At 40.2% G+C, this 18,954-nt stretch overlaps 2 protein-coding genes across 2 annotated transcripts; one reads left to right on the plus strand and one right to left on the minus strand.

Annotated features, from left to right (window-relative positions):
• The first annotated feature begins 4,518 nt into the window (after window positions 1-4,518).
• Window positions 4,519-7,786, plus strand: s1pr5a (sphingosine-1-phosphate receptor 5a). Its single transcript, XM_034190307.1, has 2 exons — window positions 4,519-4,717; window positions 5,275-7,786. The coding sequence occupies exon 2, from the start codon at window positions 5,525-5,527 to the stop codon at window positions 6,728-6,730; it is 1,206 nt and encodes a 401-aa protein (XP_034046198.1). The 5' UTR covers window positions 4,519-4,717; window positions 5,275-5,524; the 3' UTR covers window positions 6,731-7,786.
• A 1,769-nt stretch (window positions 7,787-9,555) lies between these two features.
• spc24 (SPC24 component of NDC80 kinetochore complex) lies at window positions 9,556-18,881 on the minus strand. The gene is made up of 6 exons (XM_034190212.1): window positions 18,810-18,881; window positions 17,149-17,331; window positions 12,867-13,011; window positions 11,893-11,997; window positions 10,816-10,892; window positions 9,556-10,742 (listed from the first exon to the last, which is right to left on the minus strand). Exons 2-6 carry the CDS (start codon window positions 17,312-17,314, stop codon window positions 10,636-10,638), a joined length of 600 nt encoding a protein of 199 aa, XP_034046103.1. The 5' UTR covers window positions 17,315-17,331; window positions 18,810-18,881; the 3' UTR covers window positions 9,556-10,635.
• Between the last annotated feature and the right edge of the window lie 73 nt (window positions 18,882-18,954).

Raw genomic sequence — 18,954 nt, forward strand, 5'->3', positions numbered from 1 at the left:
ATCGGGTATTCTGAAGGCCTTCTGTGCTCAGCTTAAGTCCAGTCCTATTACTGCCAGGGTCTTCAAATTCGCAGGGAACACTCAAAAAACTGATGCATTGGATGAACTTATTTCAATTATGAGCAGGATTTCCATCTAATAAATATATGTAGCTCCAACTCAAATAAAGCACATTCATGCAAGATAATTTAATTTAATTTAGTTGGGACTACGTATATTTATTAGATGGAAATCCTAATTGAATTTAGTTCATCCAACGAGTCATCTGTTTGAGTGAAACTGACTCATTGGATTGGATTTCCACCTAAAAAATATATATGTAGCCTCAACTAAATTAAGTTACATTATCTTGCCTGGATGTGCTTTATTTGAGTTGGGCCTACATATATTTATTAGATGGAAATCCTGCCCATAATTGAATTTAGTTCATCCAACGAGTCATCTATTTGAGTGATACACTCAAAAAACTGACTCATTGGATTGGATTTCCACCTTAAAACATATATGCCGCCCCAACTCAATTAACTTGCCTGGATGTGCTTTATTTGAGTTGGGCCTACATATAATTTTTAGATGGAAACCCTGCCCATAATTGAATTTAGTTCATCCAACAAGTCATCTGTTTGAGTGATACACTCAAAAAACTGACTCATTGGCTTTCCACCTTAAAAAATATATGCCACCCCAACTCAATTGACTTACATTATCTTGCCTGGATGTGCTTTATTTGAGTTGGGCCTACATATATTTATTAGATGGAAATCCTGCCCATAATTGAACTGAGTTCTTCCAATGAGACTTTTTTTTTTTGAGTGAACATTCTTGGGACACAGACCTTGGACAAGTTCAAAGATGGCTAACGTTGACTTATTTTAAGAGTTCAAAAGGTCATATTCTGTATCCTGATTTTATGCTCATATGCCCGAGGATATTTTAGCATTGCGTTATATTTAATAACGTTATCGTAGGAAAACAAACTCAGCAATGGGGGATTGGCATCCAGTGCTGAGTGGCAGATCCCATTTCAATGCATAAACATTATGTGAAAGTTATAAAAACAGACCCCCCCCCCCCACACACACACACACACATACATACACACCACCACCACCACCACCACCTCTGGACACCGCCCTTCTAGAGCCGCCTATGCCTTGGCTCATGGAGTGAATAGCTGTGACTGCTCCACACCTGGAAGGCCAAAAACATCCTGGAGAAGGACGAGAGAGAGAGATAGAGAGAGCGCGAAATGGGTGGAGATGGAATGAAGTGGGAGAATGTGTTGAGGACCGGTGTATAGGTAAAAAATTCAGATGTTGCAGAGTATAAAATCTGGATTTAGAGAAATGAACAGGACTGCTAAGAGTCACCTCTTTGGGCTGTGTTATGCAGTGTTGTCCACGTTTTGGAGAAATCACCCATTCAGAGCAGGATGTGGAAATGAGTAAGTTTTAGATATTTTCTTATGAGGGCCGTACGTCATTGTGTAAAGTCACAGCTCCTCCTCTGCGTGACAATTCCGACCGATGACTTCATCTGTGCTTCTCAAGGATATCCCTCTTCTTTCTAGGCACAATGAAGCACTTTCCTGTTTAGAGAAGGTCCAGTCGGCCTTCACTCAGCCACCCTCGCCTTACGTAATTCCCCTGCTGTTCCTCCTCTACGTGTCGATAACAGAAGTCACAGCAGAGCCTGTGAAAGATTTGAAAAAAATGCAGATAGAACCATGAAACATTCCCACAATTTATTTTTGTTCTTATCCTCAAATACCAGGAGCAGGAAAACTATTTTAAAAAAATTTAACTTTCATCCTTTGCCACCTTTAATATACATGCTTTTGGACCATACAGTGGAGATCTGAAGCTGGAAAATGAAGAAATAATGGGACTAAAGTTTAATTTAACAGCTTTAATCACGATTAATGGCTGCAATAAGAGGCGATTCTCACTAATGTGGTCATTCTCAGCAGTATTCCTGATTTATATTGTACATTGACAAAAGACAACATTAACAATCTGCTGCTAAAACTGTGAAAGATATCAAGGTGGCGAGAAACAAAAAAGGCCTTAATGAGCTAAAACTGACCTACAGATACAACTCAGTACAATAAACAGGGTAACATAAAAATTACTTTAATCATTAAAATAAATAAATAAATAAACAGTGTATACACTATAAAAATAACATCTGAAACTTTAAAATATCACAGTTCAGTCATACTTCCATACACAACTCCCATTCATTAATAGAATAAAAAATAAATAAAAATAAAAACTGTACAACTCAATACTGCAAACAGAGAATAAATTATTTTAAGCACAGCATTAAAAGATTCAGCAGAATGCAGCGATTTAATCTCAACATTTAAATTATCTAATTATATAAAAGGGAATGCAATAAAAGAAGGCCCTGTGGCCTGCTGACTTCTTTTTCATCTTTGACAGTGCAAAACACAGGGAGGTATGTATGCAATGTTGCAGCATTTTTGTGAGATAAAAGGGCACCATGCTGCACCTCACTGACTGGTTGAACTAATTTTGTTTATATTAATTTATTTTGCCTACATTTCACAGATTTCATTGTTTCTGTATGATGCAGCCTCACGCCCCCCTGCTCCCCCCCTTATCAGATTCACTCCACTCGCATGTGTGATCTGAGACCGTCTTATCTCTGGTGATATGAATGCTGTGAAAACCGTCAGATCTAAACTTTTACGAGGTGTGTAGACGTGCCAAATGTAATTTTTACATATTATAGTTAAATTAGAGTAGATTACATTTGTGTGATTGCTGCGAGAACAACCACATCAAATACAGATCAGTTATAAACAAACCTGAGACATTAAAATGTGTTTAAATAAATAAATATTAATAATAAAACTTTTTAAAATCTTTTCAGCCAACAATGTGAACATGTAAAAATTGTCTCTGGGCATCATATTCTGATTTATATCTGGTTTATATCTGATCAAAAATTCTAAACATAACATGGTTCTCAGCAGCAAACCGACGGATTAACCTACTCTGGGTAGACAATGAGGTCTTGCCCCAAGTGAAGGAGTTCAAGTACCTCGGGGTCTTGTTCACAAGTGAGGGGACAATGGAGTGTGAGACTGTCTGGAGAATTGGCACAGCAGGGGCGGTAAGCATTCGTTCTGCTGTACTGTTGTGACGAAAAGGGAGCTGAGCCAAAAGGTGAAGCTTTCGATCTACTGGTCAATCTTCGTTCCTACTCTCACTGACGTTCATGAGGGTCGGGGTCATGACCGAAAGAACTAGATCGCAGGTACAAGTGGCTGAAATGGGCTTCCTCAGGAGGGTGACTGGTGTCTCCCTTAGAGAAAAGGTGAGAAGTTCAGTCATCTGTGGGGAGCTCGGAGTAAAGCCGCTGCTCCTTCGCGTTGAAAGGACCTAGCTCAGGTGGTTCGGGCATCTGGTAAGGATGCCTCCTGGGCGCCTCCCTAGGGAGGTGTTGCAGGCACATCTATCTGGGAGGAGACCCCGGGGAAGACCCAGGACTAGGTGGAGAGATTATACCTCCACATTGGCCTGGGAAGGGAAGGTCTGCGGTCCCCTGCTGGAGCTGTTGCCCCTGCGACCCGATCCCAGATAAGCAGTTGAAGATGAGTGAGTGAGAGCGATAGATTGACATAGTTGGATATTTTGAATTAAATGCGTGTAAAAGTGGATTGATTATCAGGCTGTTTTTCCTCAGACCTATGGTCAACAAGCAGCGTACACACACATATTAAAGCCTTTCCATAAGTATGAGAACTATTTTTTCATTGTTGAAAAAAACATGTACAAAAAGTTGCAGTATCATCCTACCATCCCCAACCACACATTCTATCCATTCTTTACTTACTTTCCTGTTGTGTTGTATATTTTGTCCTGTATTTGTGTCCACAGTGGCTATCTTTCTGGCTAATGCACGCACAAAGGCAGAAAGCTGTTTCCAGTTTTCATTAATTTATCCAGCACGTGACTGACGTGTCTATGGGATGTTTAATAGACAAAGTTTGTTTTATGGTTGATCTGGTACATCAAACTTAACTACCATTGAATCACTTCATCTTAATTCTGTGCTCTTTTAACCCGATGAGCTGAAAGGTTATTGCATTTATTGTTTATGAGTTAATGTCTGCACATGGAAGCTGGAATACACTCATATTTTGTTGCTGTGACCGTCTAAACCCTGAGGTAACCTATAAGATTCACATATATTTCCCCAGTGACAAATCAACTTGTGGTTCTACTTTTCTCTGCACTTCTGAGCTGATGTGCTTCTTTTTTGTGGCTGAGAGTTTCTCAGGCAAACTTGTATGGCAACTTGGATCAGTAATTATCCTCTGTCATAACTTCAAACGCATATTTAATACAAACCGACTGAAAGGGGGAGGGGGGCGCAATACATCCCGCGGCACCTCAGCTGCACCTGAGGGCAAACTGATGAGGTGAAAAAAGACAAACAGCAGCGCGCGCGCACACAATGCGTCATCGAGCAGAACGATTCCTCCTGAGGACAAACAGGAGGACGCAGCGGGTCAGACTGGGAGGGAGCAAAAACTGTTGAAGGGCAAAATCATTATAGACCAGCCCACTGCGTGTCGAGTCCTGCCCTGCTGTTCCCACAGAACACTCGGATGTCACTCTGGCACACTGCGATCGACACAGTTTGTCGGTGGAATAACGACTGACGGCTTCCAAAATCTTAAAAGGTGCGTAAAAGAAGTCCTAATATAATCTCAATAGATGTGCCTCCGCCGTACGCAGCGAAGATTTTAACTTTGACATGAATATTTCTTTCACAGGCGTGCAATTACTCAATAATTATGATTACATCTGTGGGAAAAAAGTGAAAATAAACTATGTAATGAAATTAATTAGCGATTAGATGTAATTATGTTTTGGAACATAGCCAACTGTGCAGAGACTGTGCGTATTTACGCATTTGGATACAGGAACGTAACGCGTCCGTTCGGTGCATCTCTGTGAATCTTGTCTTTTTTTCTCTTATCAAAACATTTATTTATTTATTTATTCATTCATTCATTCATTTATTGGCAAAAAGTAAAAATTGTTTTTGCCAGTTCATACAAGAATAATTTCACACTAATATGCCAAATTAATTTCAGGGGCATATAGTGTCACTCCAACTTTAAATATAAGAATTATTGCAAATGGTTTCAAAAATGTATCTGTCATAATTATAAACTGCCTTATTGTGGTCGTTTACAATGCGTTGCTAAGTTTGTTTTTCCTTTTGCATTTGCAGGTTGGCTCTGGTCGCCTCCTAGTGTGAAGTCCAGGCATTGAAAAGATTTGATTTTATTTGGAGCAAAAAAATATTTAAAACCACAGGAAATCCTGTTTGAACAAGTCGACAGCCAATCGCTTCCACTTGGAATCTGACTCTTGACAAAGCAGCAATAATGGACAACCTGAGGACTATGTGACAGCAGGTTTCAAAAACACATCAGAAAAGGTCAGGAGAGCACGGCTGCAGAAAATAGACCCCCCATAAAATGGTAACTGAGTCTTTCCATGCTGCCTACGCTGCTGAGGCTTCATCTGCATTCCCAATGACTGTCACAAGTGGCAACCTGCTCAGGATGTTTCGAGAGTACCAGAGCAACGCAGTCATCATAGAACACTACAACTATACTGGCAAACTCAAGGAGAACAAGTACAAGAATGGACTCAAACCAGAGGCTATAGCATTCCTACTGGTCTGCCTGCTCATCGTCCTGGAGAACGCTGTGGTGCTGCTGGCTATCTGGAAGAACAAGAAGTTCCATCTGCCAATGTACTATTTATTGGGCAACTTGACTCTTTCTGACCTGCTGGCAGGTTTCACCTACATGGTTAACATTATAACATCTGGGGCCAACACATTAAACATGACCCCAGTGCTGTGGTTCCTGAGGGAAGGCGGCGTGTTCATCATGTTGGCCGCCTCCGTCATCAGCTTGCTGGCCATCGCCATAGAGCGTCACGTTACCATGGTGAGAATGAAGCCGTACCAGGGGGACAAACAAGGTCGTATGTTTGCTCTGATTGCAGGAAGCTGGGTTCTGTCAGTGTTTTTAGGCATCCTGCCTGTTCTTGGGTGGAACTGTATGGGGCGGCTGAACCAGTGCTCCACAGTCCTCCCGCTCTATGCCAAGAGTTACATCCTCTTCTGCATCACCATCTTCAGTGCCATCCTCATGTCCATAGTGGTGCTCTACGTTCGCATCTTCCGCATTGTCAAATTCAACACGCAGCGCCTCGGCTCAGGTTCACAGCGCAAAGGTCTGAGCCGCAAGTCGCAGAAGTACATGGCACTGCTGAAGACGGTCACCATCGTCCTCGGAGTCTTCATCGCCTGTTGGCTGCCGTTGTTCATCCTCCTGCTGCTGGACTTCTTCTGCCCAGCCCAAAGCTGCGAAGTGCTCTTTAAGGCAGATTATTTCTTGGGCATTGCCATTTTCAACTCGCTCCTGAATCCCATCATCTACACGCTGACCAGCAAGGACATGAGGAAGGCCATTCTCAGGCTGCTCTGCCAACACTGCCTCATAACCAAAGATGGGCAAGTGAAGAAGCTCGGGCTGCCCTTCCTGGACTGCAGTACCAGTAAAACAGACGCAGCCTCACACAGACTGGAGGGAATAGAGACGACGCTGTCCTCTGGAAACTTAACGCCATCTACTGTCAAAGTGATCTACCCTAGGATTTCTAGAACGTGACATGCTGGCTCAGTCTGACTTAGTGCTGAGCTCTAAGTCTTAGATCACCCACACAGCCAGGCTGCTGAGCGGCTTATGTGCACAAACTGCAGGGTGGATTGTCCCACTAATATTATGTATATATATATGAAGGCAATGTATTTGACAGATGTAGAAATTTGGTTTCATTTCTATTAATCTGCGAAGTCTCCAACTTTCTGAACATATTGTATAAATGAATGCTGTAGTTGACAAATCTCAGCAGTACATTTGACACAGAAAGTATGTGCACCTTGGCACTTATTAATCTAGTCAGAGGAAGTTCCTCTGAGAAGAACACCATTTCATTAGTGCAGACTGAGCTCTGCGTCTGACTGCGGCTGAAGACCAAGCACGGGATTTAACCTCATCTCCTCTCCCTATGCAGCATATAATGACACGCTGTTAAAAACATGAAGCATCCACACCCAAAACCCCTGCTGCCAAAACCATGTAATTTCTTTCATCTGAGTTTTGGTCAGCAGGAATTTGGGGTAGCGGCCCCCCTCATCCGAGATCAGAGGCAGACGCACAGAAGACGTCATACAGAGGGTTGTGCTGGTTATCTGGCAGCTTTGCAGGCCCCTTCGACATGTAACAACAGATGATAAATGACTAAGAGCAATAAAGTTAGCAGTGGAGGTTTGGTGCCTTCTGCCCGCTTTAATGGACCCATCACATTTTGAAGCTCATGGGGGGAAAAGGTTTGTTTCTTGTTGGACACTGTGGCTGTATGTATGCAATGAAATGATACAGAATGAAACAGAAACCTGTTACAAACCACAGAATGCGTGAGCATCAGTGCCTGGGAGAATTTCATTGTGGTATTACTGAAGAAACATTGACACTGATGATTGTCATACTGTATATAAGTGTAAAGAAAATAAAATCTATTTCTTATACAGATTCTTTTTATACGATTTAAATAACTGTAGCCTTTTCTGATTTTCAGAGCTTTGTATCAAAAATTCATCACTTAACTTATGTTGGTTTTTATAACGTGCACTAACTGAATAAAATTAATGAACAATGATGACACCGTGGTTTGATCTTGTAGCTTGATTCACATTTCTGATTTCATTATCAAATTTACACACACACACAAACATATGAAGCACTCGTTGACATGTTACAAACAATATATGCAGATGCATGTTATTAAAATAAATTCCATATTGTCTCATTCACTGAAATTACTAGAAGTAAAGATAATTTCTGTTTGTTGTGTTCTTTATCACTTGAAGCATTATATGTGACATTTCTTCATAACTCATTGCTTGCAAGAATTTAATCTGTCTTATTCAACAGAGAATCTGATCAGTTTTTGTACAAATCTGATGTGCAAATTTAAGGCTAAGAACTTAACTGTTTATATATGGAAAGAGTGATCATAAAAATAGAAAGGAAAAACAAAATCAAATTCTTCTCTATCAATCTGATAGGTGTTTTCAAAGATGTCAATTTAACTTGTTTTTTTTAAGCCATAATATTAGAATTGTATTTATCTATTTAAGCATAAGTGATGTACTTCTTTATGGCACAGTCCAGCGTCTGTATTACATTCTGGCTAAAAATAAAATGAAACCACCAAAATCAGATGATTATAATCTGATTAAACTTTAGTTATTGATTTTGCACATTTGTCATGTAAATGACTAATATATTTAAACACCAAAAATGGGAATGAATATTGCTTTAATTGTAAAAACCCAAAGTACACTAAATCAATACAGAACATTAAGAAAAAATACAATAATAATGTAAGCATTAACACAGTATATTGTTTCAGGAAGCTGATAAAGAAAAAGCAATAAATATGCACATAATTATAGCAAATATCACATCATGAAACATTATAAACACTAACATTGAACGAGCCCAAATGTTCCAATAAGTAAATTAGTATTCACAGCAGTTTATATATATATATATAACGTTTTTTTAAACAAAAAGCCCGACTGCATGATAGAAGAGTTTAACCACAGCTTAGTTTACCAAATGCCACTTGCTAACCACTCCTTCAAGATGCACATGTGGTCAAACTATAGATGAAGAAGCATAAGTTAGGCAGTGCAGCTGATGAGCTGTTTACCGTAAGAAACCACAGGCTGAATGCAAGAGATGGTGCATATCTTCCAAAGACCATATGCCATCCAGCCCACTCTTAAAACCACACGGCGTGCTGCAGCAGCGACCTCACTCTGGTACACAGTGCTTTTCAGTAGAGGTGGTTTCACTTCTCAGCACAAAAATCCCAAACTCAGGGGTGGGGGGGTGGCTAAATGTTAATATAAAAAGGTCTCACAAAAGTGAAAGTTAACACTGTGGAGTCTGGATAATATCATGTTTGTTGTTAATGATATATTGTGAAGATGTTAAAACATAACCAATCCACCCAAGCCTGCATTAACTAAAGTAGTTTCAGTCTCTCTGTGATCTAATTTTTCTTGTTTAAATAATAAAAAAAAGAACAATATTCCTCTGAACACAGTACATCAGAAGTGAATAGGCTCCTGTGAAATATCAATTAAAAGTTAAATGAATCAAAGTTATACCACCTCTTGATAGCTATTCTATTTCTAAGTTGATGAGTAGTCTTCTGTTATGAAAAATAAAAAAAAAACTCTTTGGAAAGGCTATATTGAAAATACAGGCCCTAAAGTGCAACAAAAGTTAGTACACATTCATGCCCATTGACATATTACAGTCTAAATAATCACTTTCGCAGCCTTTTTTTCTTTGTTTTTAAAGGACAAGACAGACTTGCTACAAGAACATTTTAAAGTCCCTGAATATCATCACTCAAGTTCATTTTAATCTGTCATAAACAGAAACAGTAAGCAGTGTATGATCATTTTGTTTGGAGCAGGGTCAACTCAAAAACATGAAGAGTAAACACAGCAGCAGAGTGAGGGAAGCTTCCAAGAGCCCCATAACAACTTTAAAGGAGTTACAGGTAACTGTGGATATGATTATATAACTTTTAGTCCACTTTACCAGTTACAGCTTCATGACAGAGTAGCATTCAAAAAAGGCCTTTTTGAAAGAACTGAAATCTAGGCTCGAGTCTTCCCAGGCCTTTTGGCAAACTTGCAATGAAATTTCACACCTGTTTTACGAGGCCCTTCTTTTTTCATAAACATGGAGCTGTAACTGGTGAAGCAAGTGGCATGAATGTCAAATTTCTGCAAATTCATCCGCAGAAGCTTGTTAACTCCTTCACAGATGTTACTGGACTCTTGGAAGTTTCCCTCATCAGGCCTCCCCTAAACAAAAATGACCATAAGTTTCTAGTTATTACCAACCGATTTAAGCAAGTCAGTTACTTGAAAGTGTTCTTGTATCTGCCCCATTTATCTAAAAATAAGTAAATATGCATACTTGCACACATTTTTGTTGTACTGTTTGTGGCCTATATTTTCAATGCAGTCTTCCTAATGTATTTGTTTTTGATTGTTCACATGAGCAATGATATTCGTAAGTGGGGTTAGACCTTACTTATGTGAAGCGTCTTGAGACAACTTTGTTGTGATTTGGCGCTATATAAATTAAATAAACTGAACTGAATTGAGTAAACACTCTGTCACCTCAGACGTAATGCAATCATGGAGATGCGATGCACTGTTTAAACATCTGACATCTGGTATTGTACGTGCCAAGTTGTGTATAGTATATATGGCTCTACAGCGACATCTAGTGCCAGACCTTTCACACTGCATCACGCTACAAACATTTCTCACTACACAAGAAAAACAGCCACTAAAACAAAGATGACAACTTTAATTCCGTAAATCTACACATTGTATACACGTAAAAGAAGAAGAAATATAAGCAAGAAAAACAAATACACATTTTTGACAAAGATTTCCAAACCCACCAGCTTTTGTCTACCATTCAGAGTTGACAAAAGCCCACAGTTGGTCGCTTACATCGCTGCGAGATCGCTGAGATGTGTCAATGTTGATGGGAGTGGCAAGTTCTGCACCATAATGCACTGCAGGAGAAAAAACAAAAACTCACATCTCAAATTACATTAACCAGCTTTAACGAAGATGAGCTGAGAGTACCTCCTTTCAAAACATGAGGCTCTGTGCCATACTCCCACTTAATCTTGGTTATCACATGGTACAGCTGAGCAACATATCTGTTGGAGACAGTAGACAAAAAAGTAACTTTTACTACTTACAGCCCCCAAAGCAGGTCAAGCTAAAATACTAACATTATAGTTTGCAATATATTTTTCTTTAAAAGATTTTAAAGTCAGGTTTCAAATGAAAGAGGCAAAGTGCATATAGTAGATCATATCCTTCCACTAAAGCACTGTAGCCCCTTCAGACATCAACTCCAACCCTTCAAAGTACTATAACGGTTCTCAGAATTACCCACAGCCTGCTGACTTTAATGCATTTTCTGTGTACCACTATCTTAATCTGTATGAAAGCACATTTGCTAACAGACATTACTGATTCTGATGTTCACAAGGTCAACCACTGACCACATTCTTCTTCTGCATGTGCATACTGAAAAGCAGCGTGGTGATTGGCAAAGTTTTTTTGAAACCAATGTTGATTTTCACATTTGAATCGGTTGACCACGCTGCCCTGTGGGATCCCAAATAACTTGGTGGACATCATATACAGGGATACAGCAAGTGCTGTGCAGATGTCATCTTTCAGCTTTGGCTGCAGAAAATAGATGATTACTTTCCAGAGGTGGGGATGGATTATTTTTCTGGGTCCTGGGTCGATGTGTCTCAGGATGGCTCTGTAGTGTGATGGACACTGACACCAACACATGCTCCCAGACCTGAGGTCGATGCATCATCTCATGGCCCATCTTGAAATTTTGAGGAAAAAAAATTTCCTCTATCTACCACCTTTATCAAGGTCCACACCTAATTCATTCTTTCCACAAAGATCCATAAAAATTAGTCCACAGGATTTTGAGTAATACTGCAACCAAACAACATTTGAGAATATAAGTTCCTTGACAGATCTGTAATTAAGATTTTTACCCCCCACCCCCCAAATCTTGGCTTTGGAAAAATAATATGAAGTTGCTGTAATGAACAAATAAAATAAGAATTTAAGAAAATAAGAATTTGGGGGGGGGGGGGGGGGGGCAACACGACATCTGTGACTCACACAGCTGAAGGGATGACCTCGGTGGTGTCTTCGTCTACCTCGTTCTGTAGTGTATCAAGTTCTTTTTCAGTGTTTCTCAGGCTCTCCAGTTCTCTCTGCAGGAACCTGAAAGAAGGTTAAGGATGGATGTTGTGCCCACAAAACAACAAAGCAAGAACATTAATTTACTCATAGACTGGGAGCTGAGATAGCCTACCATGCACCCCCCCCCCCCCCCCCCCCACACACAACAAAATGCCACTTGATTTTTTTTCAACCTCTATAATGTCCTTAGTGGAGATTTGAGTGGTAACAGGAAAATAACTCATTCCAGATGTACGTTTTGGCGCATTATTCACCTAAAGGTTAAAAGCTACTCGTGAGTTCTGTACGTGGGCCGAATTTTTGCACTTTTTCACCTTCTTTAAATACCTATACATATAATATCAACCATATCCATCTATATATTTCTAAAAAGCCCATTTTCTCTACATTAATATGACACCCATCTCATTTCGGTAACATAAAATGGCACTTCTCTGTATGGCTTACAGTACAATCATATACACAACCCTTACCTGGACCAAAAAATGTCCAAAAATTTTATGAATAGTTTTTTGTAATAAAAACTGAAGTATCAGGGCCTAGATTAAGCACTAATATTACAACTACAAATCATTAGTTTTCATTTGAGACCAAAACTATGGTGAACTACTGGAAGGGTGGAAGCTAGAGCACCCGGAGGGAACCCACACAAACACAAGGAGATTGTGCAAACTCCACACAGAAAGGCCAGAGATGGGAATCGATCCTATGACCTTCTTGCTTTGAGGCAACAGTGCTAACCACTAATGCACCTTGCTGCCCCTTTTATTAAAGATGAACTACAAAAAAAAAAAAAAAAAAAAAAAAAAAAAACTGCACAGATCCTGACACCAAAGAAAGCCAAAGGCTCCTCTGGACAGTCCACTCTGCAAACAAGTGAAAAAAGATACTGTAATTCTGAGTCTGTAATCTGAGTCTTGGCGTTGCACTGCCTCAGCTGCTCCTCCAGACTGTTTAGCTCCTCATCCTTGTGCTGCTTCTCCTCCTCCAGGTTGAGGAGCTTCTGTCCCGCACACGCCTCAATTTGAGCAATGTCTGGAGATGACGGAGAAAGAATGAGGGAAAAAAATTTCACCTGAGACCAAGACAACTATAGCAATGAAGACAAGAGCAATCAGATTTCTGATGTCTGCCAATTCGGATCACCGCCAAGATTTATTGGAGTCTTCCATTCCATAATATGTATCTGTGGTGCAAATTTGGTGAGAATCCATGAAGTAGTTTTAATGTAATCCTTAAAAGCCTATATAAAGGGAAGTCTTGATCCAGAATCTGGATCACCTCTAAAATTTAATGGAGTCTTCCATGGCCTAACACATATACATCTGTGTTAAAAATTTCATCAACATCCGTGCAGTAGTTTTGATGTAATTCTGCTAACAGACAGACAGACAAATAAATAAATAAATGCGAATGATTTTATTATGTCCTTCGCAGGTGTAAAAATTTCACCACATAACCAGCAAACAAAAATGGATGCATGAGTAATAGACACACTCACACAACCATGCTCATTTAACTACAGTGCACATGGGCAACCCCAGGTTTCTTTTCAGCACTGTAGCCAGGCTGACAAAGAGTCAGAGCTCTATTGAGCTGAGTATTCCATTAACTTTAACTAGTAATGACTTCATGACTTTCTTTGCTAACAAAATTTTAACTATTAGAGAAAAAATTACTCATAACCATCCCAAAGACGTATCGTTATCTTTGGCTGCTTTCAGTGATGCCGGTATTTGGTTAGACTCTTTCTCTCCGATTGTTCTGTCTGAGTTATTTTCATTAGTTACTTCATCCAAACCATCAACATGTTTATTAGACCCCATTCCTACCAGGCTGCTCAAGGAAGCCCTACCATTATTTAATGCTTCGATCTTAAATATGATCAATCTATCTTTGTTAGTTGGCTATGTACCACAGGCTTTTAAGGTGGCAATAATTAAACCATTACTTAAAAAGCCATCACTTGACCCAGCTATCTTAGCTAATTATAGGCCAATCTCCAACCTTCCTTTTCTCTCAAAAATTCTTGAAAGGGTAGTTGTAAAACAGCTAACTGATCATCTGCAGAGGAATGGTCTATTTGAAGAGTTTCAGTCAGGTTTTAGAATTCATCATAGTACAGAAACAGCATTAGTGAAGGTTACAAATGATCTTCTAATGGCCTCGGACAGTGGACTCATCTCTGTGCTTGTTCTGTTAGACCTCAGTGCTGCTTTTGATACTGTTGACCATAAAATTTTATTACAGAGATTAGAGCATGCCATAAGTATTAAAGGCACTGCGCTGCAGTGGTTTGAATCATATTTGTCTAATAGATTACAATTTGTTCATGTAAATGGGGAATCTTCTTCACAGACTAAAGTTAATTATGGAGTTCCACAAGGTTCTGTGCTAGGACCAATTTTATTCACTTTATACATGCTTCCCTTAGGCAATATTATTAGACGGTATTGCTTAAATTTTCATTGTTACGCAGATGATACCCAGCTTTATCTATCCATGAAGCCAGAGGACACACACCAATTAGCTAAACTGCAGGATTGTCTTACAGACATAAAGACATGGATGACCTCTAATGTCCTGCTTTTAAACTCAGATAAAACTGAAGTTATTGTACTTGGCCCCACAAATCTTAGAAACATGGTGTCTAACCAGATCCTTACTCTGGATGGCATTACCCTGAGCTCTAGTAATACTGTGAGAAATCTTGGAGTCATTTTTGATCAGGATATGTCATTCAAAGCGCATATTAAACAAATATGTAGGACTGCTTTTTTGCATTTACGCAATATCTCTAAAATCAGAATGGTCTTGTCTCAGAGTGATGCTGAAAAACTAATTCATGCATTTATTTCCTCTAGGCTGGACTATTGTAATTCATTATTATCAGGTTGTCCTAAAAGTTCCCTAAAAAGCCTTCAGTTAATTCAAAATGCTGCAGCTAGAGTACTGACGGGGACTAGAAGGAGAGAGCATATCTCACCCATATTGGCCTCTCTTCATTGGCTTCCTGTTAATTCTAGAATAGAATTTAAAATTCTTCTTCTTACTTATAAGGTTTTGAATAATCAGGTCCCATCTTATCTTAGGGACCTCGTAGTACCATATCACCCCAATAGAGCGCTTCGCTCTCAGACTGCAGGCTTACTTGTAGTTCCTAGGGTTTGTAAGAGTAGAATGGGAGGCAGAGCCTTCAGCTTTCAGGCTCCTCTCCTGTGGAACCAGCTCCCAATTCAGATCAGGGAGACAGACACCCTCTCTACTTTTAAGATTAGGCTTAAAACTTTCCTTTTTGCTAAAGCTTATAGTTAGGGCTGGATCAGGTGACCCTGAACCATCCCTTAGTTATGCTGCTATAGACGTAGACTGCTGGGGGGTTCCCATGATGCATTGTTTCTTTCTCTTTTTGCTCTGTATGCACCACTCTGCATTTAATCATTAGTGATCGATCTCTGCTCCCCTCCACAGCATGTCTTTTTCCTGGTTCTCTCCCTCAGCCCCAACCAGTCCCAGCAGAAGACTGCCCCTCCCTGAGCCTGGTTCTGCTGGAGGTTTCTTCCTGTTAAAAGGGAGTTTTTCCTTCCCACTGTAGCCAAGTGCTTGCTCACAGGGGGTCATTTTGACCGTTGGGGTTTTACATAATTATTGTATGGCCTTGCCTTACAATATAAAGCGCCTTGGGGCAACTGTTTGTTGTGATTTGGCGCTATATAAAAAAATTGATTGATTGATTGATGGGAAGTATTCACAACATGTTACAGCCTTATTGTAAAATGGAGTAAATTCTTTTTTTTTTCCTGAACATTCTACTCATAACACCCCATAATGACAACATGAACAAAAGCTTTTGAATATTTTGCAAACACACACACACACACACACAGAAAATAATAATATTTTCATCCAGGATATGTCTGTACATTGCTGCATTCATCTTTTCCTCAATCCTGACGAGTCTCCCAGTTCCTGCTGCTGAAAACCATCCCCACAGCATGATGCTGCCACCACCATGCTTCACTGTTGGATGGTGCCTGGTTTCCTTCAAACATGATGCCTGGCATTCATGATAAAGAATTCAATCTTTGTCTCAGACCAGAGATTTTTGTTTTTCATGGTCTGAGAGTCCTTCAGGTGCCTTCTGGCAAACTCCTGGTGGGCTGCCATGTGCCTTTGACAAAGGAGTAACTTCTGTCTGGCCACTCTACCTTACAGGCCTGGATTGCTGCAGCTCTGATAGAGTGACCACTGGATTCTTGATCACCTCCCTGACTAAGGCCCTCCTCCCCGGATCGCTGAGTTTAGATGTGCAGCAAGCTCCAGGAAGAGTCCTGCTGGATCCGATGTTCTTCCATCTATGGATGATCGAGGCCACTGTGCTCATTGGGACCATCAAAGCAGCAGAAATGTTTCTGTACCCTTCCCCAGATTTGTGCCTCAAGACAATCCTGTTTTGCAGGTCTACAGACAATTCCTTTGACTTCATGCTTGGTTTGTGCTCTGACATGCACTGTCAACTGTGGGACTCCATACGTAGACAGGTGTGTGTCTTTCCAAATCATGTCCAATCAACTGAATTTACCCCAGGTGGACTCCAATTAAGCTCCAGAAACATCTCAAGGATAATCAGTGGAAATAGGATGCACCGGAATTCAATTTTAAGCTACATGGCAAAGGGTGTGAACACTTATTTACATGTGATTTCTTAGTTTTTTGGAATTTTGAGGGAAAAATGTTATTTAATCAATTTTGGAATAAGGCTGTAATATCAAATGTGGAAGAAGTGAGGTGCTGTGACTACTTTCCAGATGCACTGTAAATTGGGACGAGCACTAGCACTTCCTGGCTTGTGTGCACCCCAGTTAGACTCATCATATGTTCTCTTTCAAGATACGTTTGCCATTAATAACACATAGATGACGGTCTAGTGGTTAAGCATTGGGCTTGAGACCAGAGAATCCTTGGTTCAAACCCCAGCCTGACCGGAAAATCACTAAGGGCCCTTGGGCAAGGTCTTTAACCCCAAGGTGCTCCCGGTGTGTAGTGAGCGCCTTGCATGGCAGCACCCTGACACCAGTGTGTGTGTGTTTGTGTGAATGTGAGACATAATTGTAAAGCACTTTGAGCGTCTGATGCAGATGGAAAAGCGCTATATAAATTTAGAAGACTTACCTTTTAAAATCTGTGTCACAACCGCTTTTGTTTCAGAGTGTTTATCATAAAGGGTCTGATGTTCAACTTTGACTTGTCTTAGTTTCTCAGGTTGGCTGCTGTTGATAAAGCCCACCAGTGACTCGCCTGACTCCTCCAAGTCTTGAAATTTATGACCTTGTGCCATTGTGGTAACACCAATAGCTAAAATGTAAATGACAGGACAGACAAAGTCAAAAACAAAACATAATTTCTATGCAAGGTGCACTTTTTGTCAATATAAGAATGAATTCCATATGAAATCAACCAATTTTTGAGAAATTTCACACATCATCATTTCAGAATTTTCTGAAAAATAAGTAAAAGCCAGACACAATGGTGGTTGACAAGGGAAAAAAGACTGCATTGTGATCGACGTGGCAATCCCAGCCACCAGCAACATCAGAAAGGAGAAGGACAAGGAAATCGAGAAGTACCAAGGTGCTGAAGGAGCAACTGGACCAGATGTGGAAGGTAAAGTCCAACATGGTCCCATTGATAAAATGAGTGGTAACCCTGAAATGAGAAGAGTGGCTCCAGCAGATTCCTGGCACATCAGAGGTCTTTGTCCAGAAGTCTTACACCCCGTTGACACAGAGTCCACGACCGAGTTGCGATCGACAACTGGCCTCTGCTCACCGCCACTCTTCCTGACTCCCACTGGGGTTGCAGGCTGGTCACAATGGGGTCTCCGTGGTCGGAAAAAAGATCCCTCTTGGTCACCATCACTACCCATCGGTCTCCAACGGGTGAGCAAGTATAGTGAAATGTTTAAAACACTTGCAGAAGTTGTGCGACCAGTTAACAGATATGGGCCTCATAATCGGTCTTGATAAACTCTCACGTTTCAACGTAATGCTGTGGGTTATAATAGACTCTCAATTGACACTGCATGGGGTTGCAATGATCATCAATGATCATGGATATTAACATATTTTTCACTCGCACAATTCAGTAGTAATGCAAGCTTGGTGTAAATGCAAATAATAGATCACAATGGAGATCAGCCAAGACTTGTGAGAGTTGACAAAATGTCATGACCTTGTAGCTTATATAGGTCTCAGTCCAGTGACCCTCAAACTCCCGGGCTACACCCACAGTTCCCTGGGGGAACGGGGATACCTGTGTGTGTGTGTGCATATATATATATATATATATATATATATATATATATATATATATATATATATATAAACCACATTTAAACAATGAAATGCCCGCCCCCAGCATTTACACATAATTCTGTCAACAGTACATAACTGTGAGCAAGTGTGTGTGTGTGTATATATATATATATATACACACACACACACACACACACACACACACACACACACACACACACACACACACTAAGTATAAAAACAAATTTATACACAATGACGTCCATTCACTCGTTGTCTTCTTTCATGAGGTTCAAAACTAGTTTTTATTATTTACTGAGCCGTGAACTTTAAATCTGGAACTTTACAGCAGTAGTCATTAGCATCACCTGTCTCGGTATCCAGCTAAATAAAAACAAGTCACACTGACAAACCACAAATTACCTGCGATATTTTACGCATTATATACAACAGTCTGTAGGTGTATTAATGAAATACATAATATCGTTCGGTCTAATTTAACCAGAAAAATGAACTTACCCGAAGAAGTGTTAAACCTCAGAACTGTTCCGTTTCAAAACTGACGTCACAGCCCGCCTCTTTTCTTCTTCGCGAATAATGGCGGTTGGCAACCACCCTATGTGGAGCATTACCGCCACCAGCTGGACTGGAGTGGACGTCAGTA

This window comes from Thalassophryne amazonica, chromosome 16 (assembly GCF_902500255.1).
Source record: "Thalassophryne amazonica chromosome 16, fThaAma1.1, whole genome shotgun sequence".
Classification (NCBI taxonomy): Eukaryota; Metazoa; Chordata; class Actinopteri; order Batrachoidiformes; family Batrachoididae; genus Thalassophryne; species Thalassophryne amazonica.

Excerpts from the sequence above, each read along its gene's own strand:
- spc24 (XM_034190212.1), bottom strand. The coding sequence starts at position 17,314 with ATGGCACAAGGTCATAAATTTCAAGACTTGGAGGAGTCAGGCGAGTCA. Across the intron at positions 13,012-17,148 it reads TGTGACACAGATTTTAAAAG|ACATTGCTCAAATTGAGGCG; the intron begins GTAAGTCTTCTA and ends CGTCATCTCCAG. Across the intron at positions 10,743-10,815 it reads GCCTCATGTTTTGAAAGGAG|TGCATTATGGTGCAGAACTT; the intron begins GTACTCTCAGCT and ends TTTCTCCTGCAG.
- s1pr5a (XM_034190307.1), top strand. The coding sequence starts at position 5,525 with ATGGTAACTGAGTCTTTCCATGCTGCCTACGCTGCTGAGGCTTCATCT.